This window comes from Pelophylax lessonae (assembly GCF_965119305.1).
Source record: "Pelophylax lessonae genome assembly, chromosome: 4".
Classification (NCBI taxonomy): domain Eukaryota; kingdom Metazoa; phylum Chordata; class Amphibia; order Anura; family Ranidae; genus Pelophylax; species Pelophylax lessonae.
The window spans coordinates 178,480,253-178,501,358 of record NC_138771.1 but is presented as its reverse complement, the minus strand read 5'-3'; the positions used below and the strand labels follow the sequence as shown (position 1 = coordinate 178,501,358).

The 21,106-nt window shown below is 46.0% G+C and overlaps 1 protein-coding gene and 1 long non-coding RNA gene across 2 annotated transcripts in view; one reads left to right on the top strand and one right to left on the bottom strand.

Annotated features, from left to right (window-relative positions):
* Positions 1 to 19,559, top strand: part of FAM107B (family with sequence similarity 107 member B) — an 88,041-nt gene extending 68,482 nt beyond the window's left edge. The window contains exons 2-4 of the mRNA XM_082253211.1: positions 10,996 to 11,179; positions 16,655 to 16,805; positions 18,839 to 19,559. Coding sequence (XP_082109337.1) covers positions 11,052 to 11,179; positions 16,655 to 16,805; positions 18,839 to 18,955 — 396 coding nt within the window. The 5' untranslated portion in view covers positions 10,996 to 11,051 and the 3' untranslated portion in view covers positions 18,956 to 19,559. The remainder of the gene's footprint in view (positions 1 to 10,995; positions 11,180 to 16,654; positions 16,806 to 18,838) is intronic.
* A 78-nt stretch (positions 19,560 to 19,637) lies between these two features.
* Positions 19,638 to 20,877, bottom strand: LOC309552313. Its single transcript, XR_014225135.1, has 2 exons — positions 20,767 to 20,877; positions 19,638 to 20,338 (listed from the first exon to the last, which is right to left on the bottom strand). It is a non-coding gene; the product is annotated as an uncharacterized lncRNA (long non-coding RNA).
* Between the last annotated feature and the right edge of the window lie 229 nt (positions 20,878 to 21,106).

Genomic DNA, 21,106 nt, shown 5'->3' with positions numbered 1-21,106 from the left:
CGCTGGCACAGAGGGACACTGAGGGAGGAGGGCACAGAGGGACGCTGAGGGAGGAGGGCACAGAGGGACGCTGAGGGAGGAGGGCACAGAGGGACGCTGTGGGAGGAGGGCACAGAGGGACGCTGTGGGAGGAGGGCACAGAGGGACGCTGAGGGAGGAGGGCACAGAGGGACGCTGAGGGAGGAGGGCACAGAGGGACGCTGAGGGAGGAGGGCACAGAGGGACGCTGTGGGAGGAGGGCACAGAGGGACGCTGTGGGAGGAGGGCACAGAGGGACGCTGTGGGAGGAGGGCACAGAGGGACGCTGTGGGAGGAGGGCACAGAGGGACGCTGAGGGAGGAGGGCACAGAGGGACGCTGAGGGAGGAGGGCACAGAGGGACGCTGAGGGAGGAGGGCACAGAGGGACGCTGAGGGAGGAGGGCACAGAGGGACACTGAGGGAGGAGGGCACAGAGGGACGCTGGCACAGAGGGACACTGAGGGAGGAGGGCACAGAGGGACACTGAGGGAGGAGGGCACAGAGGGACGCTGTGGGAGGAGGGCATAGAGGGACGCTGAGGGAGGAGGGCACAGAGGGACGCTGAGGGAGGAGGGCACAGAGGGACGCAGAGGGGGACGCTGTGGGAGGAGGGCACAGAGGGACGCTGAGGGAGGAGGGCACAGAGGGACGCTGAGGGAGGAGGGCACCGAGGGACGCTGAGGGAGGAGGGCACAGAGGGACGCTGTGGGAGGAGGGCACAGAGGGACGCTGTGGGAGGAGGGCACAGAGGGACGCTGTGGGAGGAGGGCACAGAGGGACGCTGAGGGAGGAGGGCACAGAGGGACGCTGAGGGAGGAGGGCACAGAGGGACGCTGAGGGAGGAGGGCACAGAGGGACGCTGAGGGAGGAGGGCACAGAGGGACGCTGAGGGAGGAGGGCACAGAGGGACGCTGAGGGAGGAGGGCACAGAGGGACGCTGAGGGAGGAGGGCACAGAGGGACGCTGTGGGAGGAGGGCACAGAGGGACGCTGAGGGAGGAGGGCACAGAGGGACGCTGTGGGAGGAGGGCACAGAGGGACGCTGTGGGAGGAGGGCACAGAGGGACGCTGTGGGAGGAGGGACGCTGTGGGAGGAGGGACGCTGAGGGAGGAGGGCACAGAGGGACGCTGAGGGAGGAGGGCACAGAGGGACGCTGTGGGAGGAGGGCACAGAGGGACGCTGGCACAGAGGGACACTGAGGGAGGAGGGCACAGAGGGACGCTGTGGGAGGAGGGCACAGAGGGACGCTGAGGGAGGAGGGCACAGAGGGACACTGAGGGAGGAGGGCACAGAGGGACGCTGTGGGAGGAGGGCACAGAGGGACACTGAGGGAGGAGGGCACAGAGGGACACTGAGGGAGGAGGGCACAGAGGGACGCTGGCACAGAGGGACACTGAGGGAGGAGGGCACAGAGGGACGCTGGCACAGAGGGACACTGAGGGAGGAGGGCACAGAGGGATGCAGCATCTTTTGATTTGGGGGAGAGGGGGGTAAGAGGATATGTATTGGGGGGTGCTTTGGAAGGAGAGATGACACCCCTCCCCCCACTAGCAGAAGTACTCTCTCCTCCCAAAGCACCCCCAATACATATCCTCTAGCCCCCCCCCATCACTCCATCATGTGTGCTACTTGCCCTTCCCCCCTTTCTGGTTACCGTGACCCCCCCTCCACTGTATCTATAACTATACACAGACCTCAGATCCTCAGCGCGGCTCTGGCAGTGAAATCTTCCTCCTCCCGGGTTCCTTCTGTCTGTTTACATCCGAAGGGGGCGGGGGATGCTCAGTAAGATGTGCGGGCTGCCAGTGGGGAGAGAGGTGTCTTACAGGAGGATGATAGCTGCCAGTGGGACACCGGGCTGCAGATGTCCCGTGTGCCCCCTCCCCCTCCCTTTGGCAGCGCTGTGTGTGATAGTACACACACACTGACTGACCTGCTGCACACGAGGCTCTGCAAAAACTTTTCTGCAATCTGCAGCTCTCTCGCCAGCTGTCCCTTGTGACAGGAGGTATGCAGTGGCCACTTCCCGTCCAGGGACGGACGGACTGACCCTCTCATGGGGCCCCCCTCTGACGCCGGGCCCTCGGGCAATGCCCGAGTGCCCGAATGATCAGTCCGCCCCTGCTGGATATAACGCTATCTATGGTCATTAGAAGTTTGTCATCAGATACAGATGGTGTCAGTAGCATTGGTTAGTGACAGTCATTGTCCAGCGCTAAGCCCAGTAGCTGAACTGATCATTTTGTGAGCCCATAAGAATGCTCTGCAGCAACACAATGCATCAAAATTTTTTGACATCTTTGTCATAAAGCCAGTGTGGGAGCCGCGGCAAAGCTAAAAGAAAATAATTAAAATTTGGCATTGGTTTGTCCAAAAAAAAAAAAAAAAAAAGGTAAAACCCTTTTATTTTAATAGCCTATTAAAGCGGAGCTCCACCCAAAAGGGAAAGCTCCACTTTACACATCCCCCCCACCCCCCTTCCTATGCCACATTTTGGCATGTCATTTTTTTTTGGGGGGGGGACCTGGTTTTGACAGGTACCATCTCCTCCTTTCGGTCGGGCCACCAAGGCAATCTGAGCGGAAGTTCTCCTCTCCCCCTCCCTGCAATCTTCTGGGACACTTCATAGGTCCCAGAAGATTGCCCGACCATTGAGGAGGCGCAACGCACATCGCGTATTCGCAGTGCGCTTTTGGCTGTGAAGCCGTAAGCTTTTACAGCCAGGTGCCCACACTTGTAATGCCAGTGCCAGGGAGAAGAGAGGGAGAGAACCGAGGGTTCAGGCAGCCACATTGCTGGATCCTGGGACAGGTGAGTGTGTGTTTATTAAGGCTGGGTTCACACTTATGCAAATTGGTTGCGGGTTTCTCCGCATCCAATTTGCATGACAGGAGATTTTGACCGGCTCTCAATAGTGCCGGTTCACACCTCTCCATGGCTGCTGTGGAGCAGATTTGCACAGGGGTCCTGTGCGTCTTTGGCTCAGTTTCAGGTTTGAATTCAGGCAAAAATTCAGGCCTGATTCATCCCTGAAATGGAGAACAGGGATGCACTTGACTCCTGCTGTGAGCCACGGCCTGCATTAAGTGTGAACCCAGCCTGAAACTCCGCAGCTACACTTTTTGTAGCTGCTGACTTTTAACCGGTTCCAGACCGCCCGCCTCAGATTTGCTCCGGCAGGGCGGCCCTCCTGCGCAAAACGACATAGGTCTAAGTCGGTCGCATGCCTGCAGCTGGGGGGCGAGCGCGCACCGCTGGCGGCATCCTCCCGCCTCCACTTGGCAGGGGGGACTCCGACGCATGGGGCAGGTGGCTCCGATTGCTGCGTGCCACCCATGATCGCTCCCCGCTGAGAGAGAACAACGGTCAGCTGTTGTAAATACAGCTGACCGTTCTTCTTCTCTCTGGAATGATCACAGAGCTCCTGTGATCCTTCTATATAGGATCACAGGTCTCTGTAATCATTTCACAAGCCCAACCCCTCTACAGTTAGAAACACGCCCCTAGGTACACATTTAACCCCTTGATCACCCACAGTGTTATCCCCTTCCCTGTCAGTGTCGTTATTACAGTAACAGTGGATATTTTTAGCACTGATTACTGTAGTAATGTCACTGGTCCCCCCCCCCCAAAAGTGTCAAAAATGTCAGTCAGGGGTCCGATCTGTCCACCGCAATGTCACAGTCCGGCTAAAAATTGCAGATTGCCGCCATTACTAGTAAAAAAAAAAAAAAAAGTTAGTAAATGCGATAACCTTTGCGCAGACCAATCAAAATACGCTTATTGCGATTTTTTTTTTTTTTTTTTTTTTATTTATTTTTTTACCAAAAATATGTAGCCGAAAACAAATTGGCGTAAGATGGTAAAAAATTTATATTTTTTTTTTGGGAATGTTTATAGCAGAAAGTGAAAAATATTATTTTTTTAGAATTGTCGCTTTTTTGTGTGTTTATAGCACAAAAAATAAAAATCGCAGAGGTGATCAAATACCACCAAAAGAAAGCTCTATTTGTGGGGAAAAAAAAGACATCCATTTTATTTAGGTACAGCATCGCACGACCGCGCAATTGTCCATTAAAATAACGCAGTGCAGAATCACAAAATATGGCCTGGTCATTGAGGGGGGAAATCTTCTGGTCCAGAAGTGGTTAATAAACACAAAAAACGGCTGGAACTCCTCTTTAACAAATAATGATGCCACATTTACAAACTAATATTATGGAACTCTTTGGAAATGTCAGATGTTGCTCTTCAGGCACCCTATATTTAGGCTACGTTCACATATGGGCGTAGCGGATCACGGGCAGAATCACCGCAATTTTGCCCGCGATCCGAAAATCATTGCAAATCGCGGGACGCCTGTGCGATGCCTGTGATTTTCAATGGCACCCCAAACGCTGTGTGATGTTGCCGCGATTTCCGCCCTGCCGTATCATCGCGCAAACAGAATCGCGGGACGCATGACGCCCAAAAAAGGTACAAGAGCTTCTTTTGTGCGTCATGCTTCTTGCGATTCTGTTTGCGCGATGTTACCGGGAATCACAACATCGCACAGAATTTGGGGGGGCATTGCAAATCACGGGCATCGCACAGGCATCCCGTGATTTGCAATGATTTCCGGATCGTGGGCAGAATTGCGGTGATTCTGCCCGTGATCAGCTGCGCCCACATGTGAACGTAGCCTTAAGTCAACGATCCCCAGTTTATAGGAACCACTGTAGCCAGTAAATTTAGGCCTCATTCTCACAGCCTCAGAGGGGTAATTTCTGTGCGCCGGAGTCGCAGGTTTGTATGTACAAATCAATGACAGGCTGACGGATTGTAGACGCAGACCGTTTGTGTCCCAGGCCGCTCATCAGATATGTGTGCAGCTTTGGCGTTTGTCAGAATGTCATTGATATGTACAGCTTGCTGCCCGTGGCTGTACACAAACACCTGAGACTCCTGGGAGCAACAAATCACACTCTCCGGCTCTACAAGACTCTGGTCCGGCCACATTTGGAGTATGCTGTCCAGTTCTGGGCACCGGTCCTCAGGAAGGATGTGCTGGAATTGGAAAGAGTCCAGAGAAGGGCAACAAAAATAATTAGGGGAATGGAGGACATCAGCTATGAGGAAAGACTACAAGCACTGAACTTATTCTCTCTGGAGAAGAGACGATTGAGGGGGGATATGATATCCATGTACAAATACTGTACTGGCGACCCTAGCATAAGGAACAAACTATTCAGAGAGAGGAGATACAATAAGACACGTGGCCACTCACTAAAACTAGAGGAAAGGCGGTTTAACCTTAAAATGCGTAAGGGGTTCTTCACTGTAAGAGCGGTAAGGATGTGGAATTCTCTTCCACAAGCAGTCGTATCAGCTGGGAGCATTGATAGTTTCAAAAAACTATTAGATGGACACCTTAAAGACCACAACATACAGGGGTATACAATGTACGGTTAAAAGCAAACACACACACACATCATAGGTTGAACTGGATGGACTGATGTCTTTTTTCAACCTCACTAACTATGTAACTATGTAAATGAGGCCTTAAAAGAGATGTAAACTTTGTGTTCCTGTCCCCAAAGTGTGCTGAAGAGATGTGTTTGGACTGTTAGCTGTGGATCCCTGCCAGTTACCCTTTGCCTATAGATTCTAATCTCTTTCAGTGCTACAGGGTTCACTTTAAAAACATGATATGTGTGTTGCTGACAACCATCAGTGATCTCGTATTATGTTTTTTTGTTTTGTTTTTTGCTGGTATGGCCTACATGCTCTTTTGTGCCAGAAAGTAGGATGCTTTTAATGCGGGTTTCAACAGACTTGAAAATGTCTCAACAGTTTCCTTCCTTCAGTTAGGACTTTGTAACAATGTTTTGTAACGGCTTACCCTCTACCTAGAATTGCCAGTTTTCTGCCTGTAATGTTCTTCTGTTGCTATTATAAATGCAACCCTTGGTAAATTACTCTTGAGTTATTGACTTTCAGGCCACGGACACATTGACTGCCTCTTGACAGTGTCGAGTGGTCATGGCAACCTGACTACAGGGGGTTATTTTATTTCTCATTGATGTCTGCAATGACAGCTGCTGTCAGTACACATGCTTAACACCCATTGTACGTCAGACATTCTTTTCTATAGGTGTGTCCAGTATTTAGTCAGTGTATTGACAGCTCTTGTCACTATAGGTATTGATTATGGTTTGATGGTTTGACTCGAGAACTGCTGTTGGCTCCTGTGTAGATACTCCACTTAACTTTTTACATGAACACTAGATGCAAATGGCATTGTATGTTTTTCTATAAGCTTCCAATCACCCCGCATGTAGTTATCCATATCTGTGTTGAGCACTTCTGTTTTAAAAAGTTACCTTTTAGTATTCTGGTTTTATTGTGCCAATTAAAAGCAAATTTTTTTTCTTATGGCATACTGCCTGTTCCTCCATTTTGTTACGAAGTAAAGCAGCTCATAGGAGATGGAAGAATGGTTTAACAAGAGAACCAACAACCTCATTTTTTTTAAAATATGAATATTTAATGCACAAATACTGTGTGTGTATATGTATATTTACATTCACTGGACACTTTTATTAGGTATGCCTTGCTAGTACCGTGTTGGACCCCCTTTTGCCTTCAGAACTGCCTTAATTCTTTGTGGCATAAATTCAACAAGTTGTTGGAAACATAAGACTTTGGTCTATATTGACATGATAGCATCACGCAGTTGCTACAGATTTGTCGGCTGCACATCCATGATGCGAATCTGCCTTTCCACCACATCCCAAAGGTGCTCTATTGGATTGAGATCTGGTGACAGTGGAGGCCATTGGAGTACAGTGAGCTCATTATCCTGTTCAAGAAACCAGTGGTGAGATGATTTGAGCTTTGTGACATGGTGCATTATCCTGCTGGAAGGAGCCATCAGAAGATGAGTACACTGTAGTCATAAAGGGATGGACATGGTCAGCAACAATACTCAGGTAGGCCAATGCTCACTTGGTAGTAAGGGGCCCAAAGTGTGCCAAGAAAATTTCCCCCAGACCAATAAACTAACACCACTAGCAGCCTGAACTGTTGAAACAAGACAGGATGGATGCATGCTTTCATGTTTATGCCAAATTCTGACCCTACCATCTGGATGTCGCAGCTGAAATCAAGACTCATTAGACCAGGCAACGTTTTCCAATCTTATTGTCCAATTTCGGTGAGCCTGTGTGAATTGTAGCCCCCGTTTCCTGTTCTTAGCTGACAGGAGTGGCACCTGGTGTGCTCTTCTGCTGCCGTAGCCCATCTGCTTCAGGGTTAGATGTGTTGTGCGTTCAGAGATGGTATTCTGCATACCTTGGTTGTAACCAGTGGTTTTTGAGTTACTGTTGCCTTTCTACAATCCCAAACCAGTCCGCTCATTCTCCCCTGACCTTTGACTTCAAGAAGACATTTTTGTACACACAACTGTCGCTTTTTCAGACCATTCTCTGTAAACCATAGAGATGGTTGTGCATGAAAATCCCAGTAGATCAGCAGTTTTTTAAATACTCAGTCCGGCCTGTCTGGTACCAACGACCATCCCAAGTCCAAAGCCCCTAAATACCCTTTCTTCCCCATTCTGATGCTCGCTTTGAACTTCAGCAAGTCGTCTTCACCTGTCAGCAATTGAACAGTTGTATCTAATAAAGTGGCCGGTGAGTGTGTACGGTATATATGTGTAAATGTGTGTGTATCTATCAATCTATGTGTATATATCAAACAAAGTCCTCGAGACCGTTTACAAATACATGGGCACAATCATTCACATAAGTTCAAGAGAAATGCGCAGATTACAATGGTAACCCAGGGGACAAAAACCTCTAGATAAGCTTTGCAAATTCAGTACCATAGAGCACTTCTAGTGAAGAACAGATTAGGGTGATCAAAATGATAGGGGACATGAAAAGCTCCTAGAGAAACTAGGGTAAGCAGAACTCAAGGTAGATCTTAGTATATATTAGGGCATCCTCTTGATATCTAATCGGGAATGTAGGCAATTCAAGCTTGAGGGTCCACCAGTGTAGTAGATGAACAACAAGTATAGGGAAGAACACGAAGAAAAGCACAAGAAAAAGCAGAAATGCAGGAAAAGTTGAAGATGACAGTGAGTAGGCTTGGGAAAGGAGGGGGTGGGGTGGATGGGTAGGGAACAAGTCTTTCCCTGGGCCAACAACAGTCAGTTGAAGTACCTGGCGTTACGTGGATGTACCTAACACTTGCCTTCCCCCTCATCTTAAAAAGGAGAAATCCACCCTTTAAAACAGAGGTGTCCAACCTGAGGACCTCCAGATGTTGCAGGACTACATCTCCCATACTACTCTGTCAGCTAAGAGGCTGGCAAGGGAGTGTGGAAGATGTAGCCCTCCAACATCTGGAGGGCCGCAGGTTGGACAACCCTGCTTTAAAAGGAATAAAAATATATATTATAAGAACTATAATTCATCCTTGAAAAGAAAAATGTGATTCTGGTAATTTCTAGTTTTTGTCATCAATTGTATATATTTAAATGGATGTTCATTATAGAAGATATATTATACATCCACTAGTAAAATGATCAGAGAATTACAACATCATGATTGAAACATATTTCCTTGATTATAAGGATTACTGTATATTTCCTGCATTGTAATAAGGGGTTTTGTCAATTAAATATTTGGAGTAAATATATTTATTCGATGAATGCTTGTTTTTCCTGGGTACCCTCTGCATCTTTTGCTTAGGGTGTTTTCTCTTCCTGTTTCAGTAATTGCAAACATCTGGTTGTTGAATATGCTTGATTGAGTTTTATTCTTGCAGGCTTCACTGCAAACAGTCATGTCTGTTATTTGGGTATAGAGTTAAAATATGTTTCAGAGTTTAACGTAATGGGAACTTGTACAATGTAGGATTCCCATCTCATTTGCACTACAGGGCACTAAAAAAAATTCCTTGCAGTGGATAAATGGTTGTTTAAGCCTACAGTACAAGTAAAAAAGACATTTTACTTAAAAGTATCCCTTGCAACTGCATGCTCCTTCTTCCACACAAATGGTCCCCCAAAGCCTGCCCTTTGGCCTGGTCCAGTCACCAGGAGTATTTACAAAGGTCCTTGCCCCTAATGTTGGCATTTCTGCCAGCCTGGTGGATTCCATTCTGGGGTGTTTGGCCAATCTGCTCCTGCGTGAACATTCAAAACTGTTTCAGCTACATACGGACAGCATTGGAGGAACAGACCCTGTTCTTGGATCAACCCCCACATCTGAGCACTGCAATCAAGTTAGCCTTGGATTGATGGCTTGCTCTCCAACCCTGCGCCAGAATCAGGGAAGTCATTCTCCCAGTGGTGGTAAAGATTCTGACAACAGATTCCAGCTGGGACAGTGTCCTGGATTGCCTGTCCGTTCAGGTGAAGTGAAGAAACTCAGGGCAATTTGGATTACCCTTCAGCACTGCTTTCCCAACCCCCCCCCCCCCCTCAACTCCTGGGACTGCCAGGCAGGGTCCAGTCTGACAAAGCCATGTTGGTCGCATGTGTAAATAATAGAGGTGTTGTTGGGTTTGCTCTCAGAGAAGCAGAGTTAATTCGGACTTGGGCAGAACTTCATGTTCCGATCCTGTCTGCAGTGAATGTGGCAGGCAGACTTCTTAAGCTGCCAACAGCTGTTTCCCTGAGAGTGGTCTCCACCTGGAGCGGTTTCACTAACTTTGCCTCTTGTATGGGAGCCAAATGTAGACCTGCTGGCATCCAAACTCAACCACAAGCTGGACAGATTTGTGTCCAGGGATTCTTTGGTCTTCGGAGTCCTAGTCACTTTGTGGATTCAGTTCAGCCTGATTTATAAGTTACTCTCTCTAACACCTACCACTTATGGTTCGGAGGACAGAGAAGGAAGACATACCAGTGATTCTCATTGCACCAAATTGGCCCAGTTGGGCATAATACTTGGATGTAGTTAGACTCCTAGTATACTCTTCATGGGCCCTACTAGATTATCTGGACCTTCTCTCTCATCCTGCTTCAAATTCGCTGGCATGGACAGCTTGGCTGTTGAAAGCCAAAGTCCTGAAGGACAGGGGTCTTTTGGATCATGTGATTCCTACCTTGCTAAAGGCCAGAAAGCCCTCATCCTATAAACTGCACCACTGCTCATGGAAAGCATATTTTCCTTGGTGCAAGAAGAGCAAGCTTCATCTTGGGAAGTACTCAGTTCTATCCTTACTTGAGTCAGGTTTGGAAAAGTCCATTGCCCTGAGGATTATTATCCTTATCCTGTAAGGAACTGTTTATTCCACAAGCACAAGTTTTTTCTTGAGACCTTGGAAATCCTCTTTACCCATCGCTGTGGTCTCCGTATTTTATTTAAATCAGAACATAGTGGAGCCTTCCTTTTTTTTCGGCTCTTAAGTATCCTAAGGAGATTGCTTTCCACTGCCTGAATGTACTTAGAAACATGCAAGTCACCTTGCCTCTCAACCCACAATCGCTAGGTGAATTCAGCAAATAGTTATTCAGGCTGGAAGGTTATTCCCTTGCTGTGAAGGCTCACTACACCAGAATTGTTGCTGCTTCATAGGCTTTTCATGATCAGGCCTTGGCTTCCCAGGTTTAAAGCTGCCACCTAGTCTTTTGCGCACAGGTTTGCTAAGTTTTACCAGGTGGATTTTCAGGCCTTATGGTCCTCTTGGTCCTTTTTTAGGTTTAGTGGGCAGGGCAACAAGTTATATAATATCAATGTCTCTAGACCTGTAAGCTTTGTTCCTGTTGCTGAATTTTTTGGAAGGTAACTTACTAAGGCTATAATCTGTGGTCTGTTTTTCTCATGTATCTGACAGGATTACCTGCTTGTAAAGCTGATTTAGATAATGTCTGCACTTAATTTGCCATATTATGATAAAGGAGATATATTGAGAATACAGTTGATAGTATCTTATGCGTATTTATGATGCCATTTTAATGATTATCATTTTCTTTGCTACAGGTAATTCTCCAGCTGACTCCGTGTTTGGGGAAAACTTTCCAGTTGTTAAAAGCATCATGGCTGAACCAGACTATATTGAATCCGATAATCCAGAGTTAGTAAAGCCCCACAAGCTGGTCAATCCAGTGAAGACCTCCAGAAATCATCAGGATCTTCACCGAGAATTAATAATGAACCAAAAAAGGTATGGTTTTAGTATACTGTTCACACAGGAAAAGCTTAACCAAGTCATACAATAGGCTTTTCATGATCTCTGGGTTCTGTGTTCATAGAGCTTATTTGCCAACCTCACCTTTATCTGATACTACGTTTTGCTTACCAGCTGTCACTTCTGAGGTGAATGCAATGTCATGTACACGTTGATATTTTTTGCTGTCAGATGGAAACACAAAAGCTGACCGCACACTAATGAATGCTGACCCTTTTTAAATTGCAGATCTTCTGCATTGCTACATTAAACAGACTGTCATTTTAGGAATACTATATACCTGCATATACCTGCAGCAGCTTTCAATATCCACTGTTGGTTTGATAAAGCAAAGCTTCAGCACTTACTGATCACACTAAAGCTTGCTGGTTCCCCCTTTTCCCCTTCGATTCCTAGTGGCCAGTATGATTGCTTATCCTAGTATTGGGCCAGTAGGAATGCATTTCAGTGCATTTTAATAGCAGGTTTTGGGAGTCATCCCTGGTCCCTTCCATGAGACTGGACTATCTGGGCCTGACTTTGGACTCCTCAGTCAGGCTGTTTTCTCCCTATGGGAAAACACTCTTGGAACCTCAGACTGCGGGTCAACTGTTACTGTCCAGCACATGGGCATCCCTTCGGACCTGCCTGCGAGTTCTGGGGCTGTTGGTGGCATCTTTGGAGATGGTCCTTTTCGCTTAATCCCTCTCGAGGATCCCCCAGAAGGCAATCCTTCTTGAATAGGACTAGAATCCAAACTCTCTGGACTTTCGGATTCGGCTGAGCCGGGTGACCAGGGAGTCTTGATCTATAAATCTTTCCTTCCCTTTTTACTGAATAATTGTCACCGCGGATGCTAGCCTGTCCGGGTGAGGAGGAGTCCTCGGCAGGTTCTCTGCTTCGGGGGTATGGTCGCCGGAGGATCCAGGTTACCAATCAATGTCTTGGAGCTGAGAGCTAGCCGGCTTTGCCAAGTTCACTGGATCGGGCACCTGCAGCTGTCCAGTGCACATCCCATCGACTATGCCACGACTGTGGCTTATGTCATTCATCAAGGGGGCACCAAGGGTGTCCTTGTGGCCTTGGAAGTAACAGGCATTCTTCGTTGAGCAGAGCGCTTTGTTCCAGCTCTCTCCGCTGTTCCCTTTCCAGGTGTGAAATATTGGCAGGCAGATTGCCTCAGTCGACAGGCCTTGGATGCAGGGGATTGGTCCGTTTTCCAGCAGTTTTGCCTTCATTGGAGCACTCCAGACATGGACCTGCTGGCGTTGCATCTACTGGAGGTTTGTGGCCCGCTCCCGGGACCCTCTGGCGAGTGCAATGGTGGTACTATGGGTTCTGCCTAGGCAAGAACATTTGCTAAGTTCAATGTGAACAATGCTGAGGCTGACATGGTCGTGTGAGAGTGATCACGGATGGGCCAGGGTCAGTATCGGCTGCTGTCTGCCTTTCCTCCTCTCAATTTGCTGCCAAGAATTCTTCGCAGGATCAAGGCGAAAGGGATTCCAGGCCTCTCCGAGTTTGTCAGGTCAGGCTACCTGCAGACGCTCTTTGGAGACTTCCTCTCAGGGAGGATTTATTGTCTCCAGAGCCAATCTTCCATCCGGCTTTACGGTCGCTGGCTTTGCTGGTTTGGCTGTTGAAAGCCAGGTCCTGAAGGACAGGAGTTTGTCTGCTTCAGTGATTCCCACCCTGCTTGAAGCGTAGGAAGCGACTTCTTGGATTATTTTTTCATCATGCGAGAAAGTCGTATATTGCGTGGTGTGAGTCTCTTTGGGCTCCCCCTCGCTCTTACTCTGTGGCCCAGAGCTTGGCTTCCTTCAACAGGGAGTTGATCAAAAGTTTGCCTCGAGTACTGTCAAGGGTCAGGTTTTGGCCTTGGCAATTTTCTTCCACAGGCTGTTGGCTGCCCGTTCCCTGGTGCGTGACTTCTTCCAGGGATTGAGACACTTGGTACTTCCGGTGCAACCTCCGTCACCAACTGGGGACCTTGATTTGGTGCAGACGGTTCTTCAAGAACCTCCTTTTGTAAGTATTCGAGGGTATCCCCTGCCTACCTTATTACAGAAGGTGGCCTTCTTGGTTGCTGTCACTCTGCGTGCAGGGTGTCGGCACTGGCGACATTGTCCTGTCGTTTTCCCTATATGTTGGTTCACGGAGACAAGTGGTACTTCGTCCGGATCCGTCTTTCCCTCAGAAGGTGGTTTCTAGTGTCACTTGAATGAGGACATTGTATTACCATCTTGTGTCCTAAGCCCTCACATCCTAAGGAATGTGCATTGCATACTCTGGATAGAGTTCGTGCACTCAAGGTGCACTTGGCGACTACTGAGTCTTTTTGGTAAGTCCGGTTCGCTCTCTGTACTTATGAAGGGCCCATGAACAGGACTGCCTGCATCTGCTGCGACTATTTCCAGATGGATCGGACAGACGGTGGTGCAAGCTTATTCATTTGAGTGTCAGGTCCTACCTTTCCCTGATTCGGTGCCTTCTACTCGGGCGCCTAGTGCTTCCTGGGCTTTTCGCCTGGCAGGCATCTGTGCTCCAGGTTGCAAGACGGTTAGGTAGTCTGTTCACACCTTTACCAAATTTTATAAGGTGGATGTGCTGGCATCTGCAGGTGCCTCTTTGGGCCGCAAAGTTTTGCTGTCTGCTGTCTGGAGGGCTTTTGGCCTTCGTTGAGGGTGTTTACTGTTTGTTTCAGGTGGGCCTAATCTTTTGGTCTGCTGAGTCCTATGTTGCCTGGTTGGCTATGTTTAGCCTTGGGGACTTATTTTCTGCTGTTCCCACCCCTCATTTTATGGCACTGATTTGGGACATCCCTACTGATATGGATCAGAGAACAGCGTCAGCCAATGAACGATAGAGAAAACTGGATTTTTGACTTACCGTAAAATCCTTTTCTCTTAAGTTCATTGACGGACTCAGTACCTGCCCCTCTATTTTGAGTTGGGTTGGTGTTACTTTCTGACACTGTTTTGATACAAAACTGGAAGCTGGAAGAGAGAGGGTGTACCCTCCGGGACTGCCCATAGGCGAAGCCAGAACTTTTTTTTTTTCTGCCTAGTGTCCTACTCCTGTAGTGGACAGTTTAACCCTACTGATATGGATCAGAGAACAGCATCCGTCAACCTTAAGAGAAAAGGATTTTACGGTAAGTCAAAAATCCAGTTTTTAGGGAAAAGACATTTGTGAGATGACCAAGTACTCAAATGTATTTTTTTTTTGTTTGTTTATTTTGCAATTTACTGAAGCTATAATATTTTATTCTGCCATTAGTGGAAATTATCAACTTTGTAAAGATTACAAGATTGTGTACAGCTTTTTTTATGTGTGTATACAGTGGATACAAAATGTCTACACACCCCTGTTAAAAAGTCAGGTGCACACCCTCTTATAACTAGGGATGTAGCGGTGCTCAGAATAAAAGTGTTTGTTACCCTAAAAAAAAAAAAAAAAAAAGCATGACTAACAGCACAGTGCTTGAGCTGTGTAATTTGGCCCCTTCTATCACTCAAAATACCTGGCTGGCCCTGCCTGGTTCTGCCCTCCTCCCTGTAAACTGACCATGGTTTATCATGGGTGCTGAGCCCTGACACCGTGGTCAGTTTACACTCCGTCATTCGCAGCTCTCCTCTCTGCTCTCCCCCCCCTCCCTCCCTGCCTGTCAGCACTATGTGTGGCCCCCCCTCCCCTTCTCTTCTAGCACTGTTCTGAGCAGTGCAAATATTACTGCTAACAATGCCAGCCCCTATGCTAGGAAAACATGTAGTATATAGTGTATGCCTTTTTTTTTTTATTTAAATTATATTCTAAATAGCTAATTTCTTCTTGCGGATCAGAGGTCATAGGACCGCCCGTCACTCTCTTCCTCCAATCTATGTGCTACAGAGAGAGGTCACATGACCACCCGGCAGACGTCCGAAGGAGAAGAAATAAGGTATTTTAGAAGATGAATTAAAAAAAAAAACGACACACACATACTACATGTTATCCTAGCAGAGGGTCTGGCAGTAATTGTTAGAACTACCTTAATAAACCCTTTTAAGCAATCACATTCAAACTCATGTTAAATAGAATTCATTGTACACCTGACATCATTTAAAGTGCCTGTAAAGTTCAGCTGTACTAGTAGGTCGGTCTTGACATTTTCATAGCCGCATCCTACAGCAAATGCCATGGTCTGCAGAAAGCTTCCAAAGCATCAGAGGGATCTCATTGTTAAAAGGTATCAGTCAGGAGAAGGGTACAAAAGAATTTCCAAGGTATTAGATATACCATGTAACACAGTGAAGACAGTCCTCAAGTGGAGAAAATATGGCACAACAGTGACATTAGCAAGAACTGGACGTCCCCCTAAAATTGATGAAAAGACGAGAAGAAAACTGGTCAGTGAGGCTGCCATGAGGCCTACAGCAACATTAAAGGAGCTGCAGGAATACCTGGCAAGTACTGGCTGTGTGGTACATGTGACAATCTCCCGCAATCTTCATATGTCTTGGCTATGGGGTAGAGTGGCAAGATGGAAGTATTTTCTTCTGAAGAAAAACATCCAAGCCCAGATAAATTATGCCAAAAACACATTTGAAGTCTCCCAAAAGCATGTGGGAATGTGTGTTATGGTCTAATGAAACCAAGGTTGAACTTTTTGGCCATAATTCCAAAAGATATGTTTGGTGCAAAAACAACACTGCACCAAAAGCACATCACCAAAAAGATACCACACCAACAGTAAAGCATGGTGGTGGCAGCATCATGCTTTGGGGTTTTTCTTCAGCTAGAACAGGGGCCTTAGTCAAGGTAGAGGGAATAATGAACAGTTCCAAATACCAGTCAATGTTGGCAAAAAACCTTCAGGCTTCTGCTAGAAAGCTGAATATGAAGAGGAACTTCATCTTCCAGCATGACAATGATCCAAAGCATACATCAAAATCTACAAAGAAATGACTTCACCAGAAGATGATTTAAAGTTTTGGAATGGCCCAGCCTGAGCCTAGACCTGAATCCAATTGAAAATCTGTGGGGTGATCTGAAGAGGGCAGTGTACAGGAGATGTGCTTGCAGTCTGACAGATTTGGAGTTTTTTTGCAAAGAAGAGTAGGCCAATATTGCCAAGTTAAGATGTGCCATGCTGATAGACTCTTACCCAAAAAGACTGAGAGCTGTAATAAAATCAAAAGGTGCTTCAACAAAGTATTAGTTTAAGAATGTGCACACTTATGCAACCATAACATTTTTATTTTTTTATTTTTACTTCTCTCCACCTAAAAGATTTCAGTTTGATGTTCAACTGAGTTGTACAGTTTAGAGGTCACGTTAAGGGTGGAAAAGTCTGAAATGTTTACCTTTGTCTCATTTTTTATACTTAACAGAAACCTGACATTGTAACCTGGGTGTGTAAACTTTTTATATCCACTGTACATGGTCACATCATTGATTAACTTTTGTTTAATTTATGTTTGTTACTTATAGAGGCCTTTCACCCCAGAACAAACCAGAATTACAAAAAGTAATGGAAAAGCGAAAACGGGATCAAGTTGTCAAACAGCAAAAGGAAGAAGCTGAACAAAAAAAGTCAGACTTTGAGATAGAGCTTCAAAAGAGACATCAAAGACTTGAAGAAGTGAGTGAATTATTATATACTTTAAGCTAAACTTTTAGCACAAAAAACTTTCATATAAACAGTCTTTATTTATTACCTTGTAAATGTAGCAGTGCATCATCACTGTGCTGTGCATAGCCTCTGCAGAGAGCAGAGCTATGGGAAGGACGAACCACTACAGGTGGCCTACAGAAGGGTGGATACAAGACCAGTCACCCTACACAAGGAAGGAGAGCAGTAGTAACTGGATTCCATATTACAAGAAGCTTACCAAGATTTAAAGTAGTTGTAAAGGCAGAAGGTTTTTTGTTTTTTTCATCTATGCATTAAGATAAAAAGCCTTCTGTTTGCAGCAGCCCCCCTAATACTTACCTGAGCCCCCTCTCAATCTAGCGATGTCAATGAATTGCTCTCCCTCCTGATTGAGACACAGCAGTGGTGCCATTGGCTCCCGTTGCTGTCAGTCAGTCAGCCAATAAAGGAGAGAGGGAGTGGGGTCAAACCACGGCTCCCTGTCTGAATGGATATACAGAGCTATGGCTCAGCTCGTATGCCCCCATAGTAAGGTGCTTGCTGTGGGGGGGGGCACTCAACAGGAGGGAGGGGCCAGGGGCTCCAGCCAGGGACTTGAGAAGAGGAGGATCCTGGCTGCTCTGTGCAAAACCAATGCACAGAGCAGGTAAGTATAACATGTTCGTTATTTTAATAGAAAAAAAAAAAAGACTTGACAATCACTTGTAAAACAACCCATTCAGTTTCAAATCTAAATGGAAAGCTTCCCAGTGTATGACTATGCGGGGGGAGCACACTAAGGGAGAACTGACCACGGTGTGTTTTCCTGCTTTATGTGGTCAGGTTTTAATAGGAAAGCAGCGGGAGTGGCAGGAACACCAGAGGTTTCACACAAATTAAGCATTACAAAGAGCAGGGGACTTTCATACAAGTACCTGGTGCAGCGGGCACATATCAGAAATAGGAAATGTTGGGGTAACAAACCATTTAAGAAAGAATACACACACATCCTTTTTTCATTTAAAAAATATTTAATCCTGGAGTTCAGCTTTGCAAAACTGCAAGGAAACTTTTGTTAATTGTACACTGCCCGCAGAGCATGCGGGCTAAAGTCTGCTGTTGGCTGACGTCACTCATGCCAGTTCAGGCCCTGGATCGATCCCGGCTTTATAGATACCTGGACCGGCAGCTAGCTCAGCCTCTCAAGAAGCCTCTGGGAGACTGAGCCAGCCAATCTCACCCCCTCCACAGGCCAGAGCTCCGGTGAGCGATTGAGGGGCAGAACAGAGAGCCATTGGCTCTCTGCTCACTGAAGTCAGAGAACTAGACAATCGGCTGTGTTTGATCACTCAGTTCCCAGTCTTGAAGGCGTCGGGCGACAGCTGCAGCTGGGATCGATGCTGCAGCCATCTAGGTGAATATGTGTTGTTTTTTTTTTTTTTTTAAATTCTTGAATTTCTCTTTTAACACTCTGTACCATGCTTTACACTTATATTTACTGCTGTCATGCAGTGCTTACTTTCTTTAAAGGTGTTGTAAAGTCAGAAGGGTTTTTCTTTTATCTTAATGCATTATATGCATTAAGATAAAAAAACCTTCTGTGTGCAGAAGCCCCCCCTTAGCCCTCCTAACACTTACCTGAGGTCCCTCTCTGTCCAGCGATGTGCACGAGTGTCTCAGTCATCCAAGATTCTCCCTCCTGATTGTCTAAGACACAGTAGCGGTGCCATTGGCTGCCGCTGCTGTCAAGGTCAGCTAGCCAATCGGGAGAGAGAGGGGGCTGGGCTGGGTCAGGGCTCTGTGTCTGAATGGACAGCTGCGTGCTGTGGGGGGCACTGAACGGAAAGGAGGGACCAGGATCACAGAAGAGGGACCCGAGAAGAGGGGGATCCAGACTTCTCTGTGCAAATCCACTGCAACAGAGCAGGTAAGTATAACAAGTTTGTTATTTTTATAGGAAAAAAAACAGACTTTACAATCACTTTAAAGAATGCTTTGTCATCCAAGTTCTCATTTTCTAATCGTTTTCCTTTGTCATGCAGATGGAAATGGAAAAACATAAGATTGAGGAAGAACAGGAAAACAAGCCTGAGTTTCTCAAAGTTAAAGGCAACCTCAGGAGAATGAATCAGGAAATATCCAGTGCCAACAATTCATAGACACCAGAATGTCAAGGGCATTGTTGTTTGCTGTAGAAAGATATTTTTACTGGACTGAAGAAGAACATTTTGTTGGAGATTTGCCTTAATGGACATTTTCAGGTTGAATTTTCACCATTGATGCAATTAAGGCCTGATATAGCAGAAGCATATTTCAAGAGCCAAGATAAGACTGGTAAATTACAGTATCTGGATTCAGAGCTGTCTGCTGACAAAGTGGCCTTTCTGTTTTTTTTCTTTTAATGGGTTGACACATATTTTTGGTTAGGTGATGCATTGATGCCATGCAGGTCTTGTGCAACCCCTTTGTTTTTAAGCTATTTTGCAGGGTAATATGATATTAGACTGAATTAATATAGTTGCTTTTTATGTTCATTGGGAAGACAAGAGCAAAATCTCTGGTGTAATTTTTTTTTTAGCACCCTTCCCTGTCCTTTTGAAGTGCTGGAATAAAAAACTAGGATCTAGGTAGTTCTGCTACACTGGTTTCGTGCTGGAGGAGTAAGCGTGGTGGACTGATAACAATTACATAGGACTAGTGATACAGTATGCCTGAACTGCAAATATAGGTGCCCAACAAGGTACATCTTAATAAAAAAGTGTATTATTTTGTGAAGATTACCTTAACAACTGAAGGGCATCTATATATACTATATATACATTTTAATGAAATTTCAGTTACTTTAGCTGTTTTAAGTCTTGGATTCTTTTTTTTTTTTATTTTTTTTAGGGATAGTGAGACTGCTTTACTTACAATAAGGCTGAGCCAAACATTTTCACTAGCAGGAAGAAAAGGCTATCAGCTTTGGGTAAAGCCTTCAGTGTTCCCCAGAGTTTTCAGCGTGTCATGCTGTTGGGCATTCAGTCTTGATACAGATTTTTATTTGTTATTGGTTCTATTGTATCAAGAATACACCTTTCTTCTAATAAAGTAACCAAATAATTTCTTCCCCTGAAGCTGTGAATTGAACATTTGTTTGTTTGGTTTGCTGATGGGAGTGGTGACATCAGTAAGTGGCAACACGTTTCAGGTGTAAAGACACCAAGAAGTCTGATCAGTTTTTCTATACCATTCTTGAATGTTCAGCAAAGTCCTAGAGTCATTCGGCCTGATCAGTGGAAGTCATGTGTGGCAAACTTGGTCAAACTCTGTTTGTTCTTGATGTTTTCTTAAAGTGTGAAAAAAAACCTCTTACAGTATGCTGTCACACACCTGTGTCATCATTATTCTGCCTATCTGATGACAAATGGTATTGGTATATTGGTTGACTAGTTTTTACGTGTGGGCAGCTTTTGAAGAACAACTTCTCCGTGGAATATTACAGTCAGTAATGGTGGTAAAATGGTGCACCAATACAATATCCAATATAGACACAAATGGCGCTTTTCCAATGCATGGAACCGAACGGTTCTGCTCGCTTTTGTGCTTTTCCACTGCTGGTACCGACTGGTATGGTGTAGGAACGGTTCGGTACGGTACAGCGGCGCTTTTCCACTGCATGGAACTGAACGGTACGGCTCTCAAAAACAGTACCTACTCGATTGTGGTTCCAAAAGGTACCATAACCGGTACCATATCCCACAATCCTTTGCATGCAGTCACTACTAGCCACTGATTGGTCAGAGAATCCCACCCACCCCGTTGTTATCCCACCCACTTAACTTTAGTACTACTTTAGTGGAAAAGCAAATCATACCGTACCGTACCGAACCGTTCCAACACCGTACCATGCGGTACCAGCAGTGGAAAAGCAAGCAGGGCCTGAGTAGAGCCGAGCCGGTACTTGCAGTGGAAAAATGCCAAAAGAGACCGATCAAGTGCAGTATTCTGTAGCAGCCAATTAGAATTCAATTTGCTCAGAATAAAATGATAAAACAGATTCTGCTAGGTTGCTTTGTATTACTGCACATAAGAACTCTTTGTTCAATAAGGATATTAATGTCCAGGCATTCCTTTAGGGTCTCAGTTATCTAATGGTCTAAAATAGGAACTGATCATATTGCTCTTTGCAACCATTCAGATTTCTCCTCCTGTAATAGAAAAATCTGAGTTAGAATATATGATTTGTGGCTATGTGCTACCAGAGGTAGTACTTATTTCAAACCGTTTGATGAATGAAATTATCTTAATAATACTGTCATCAGAAAAAA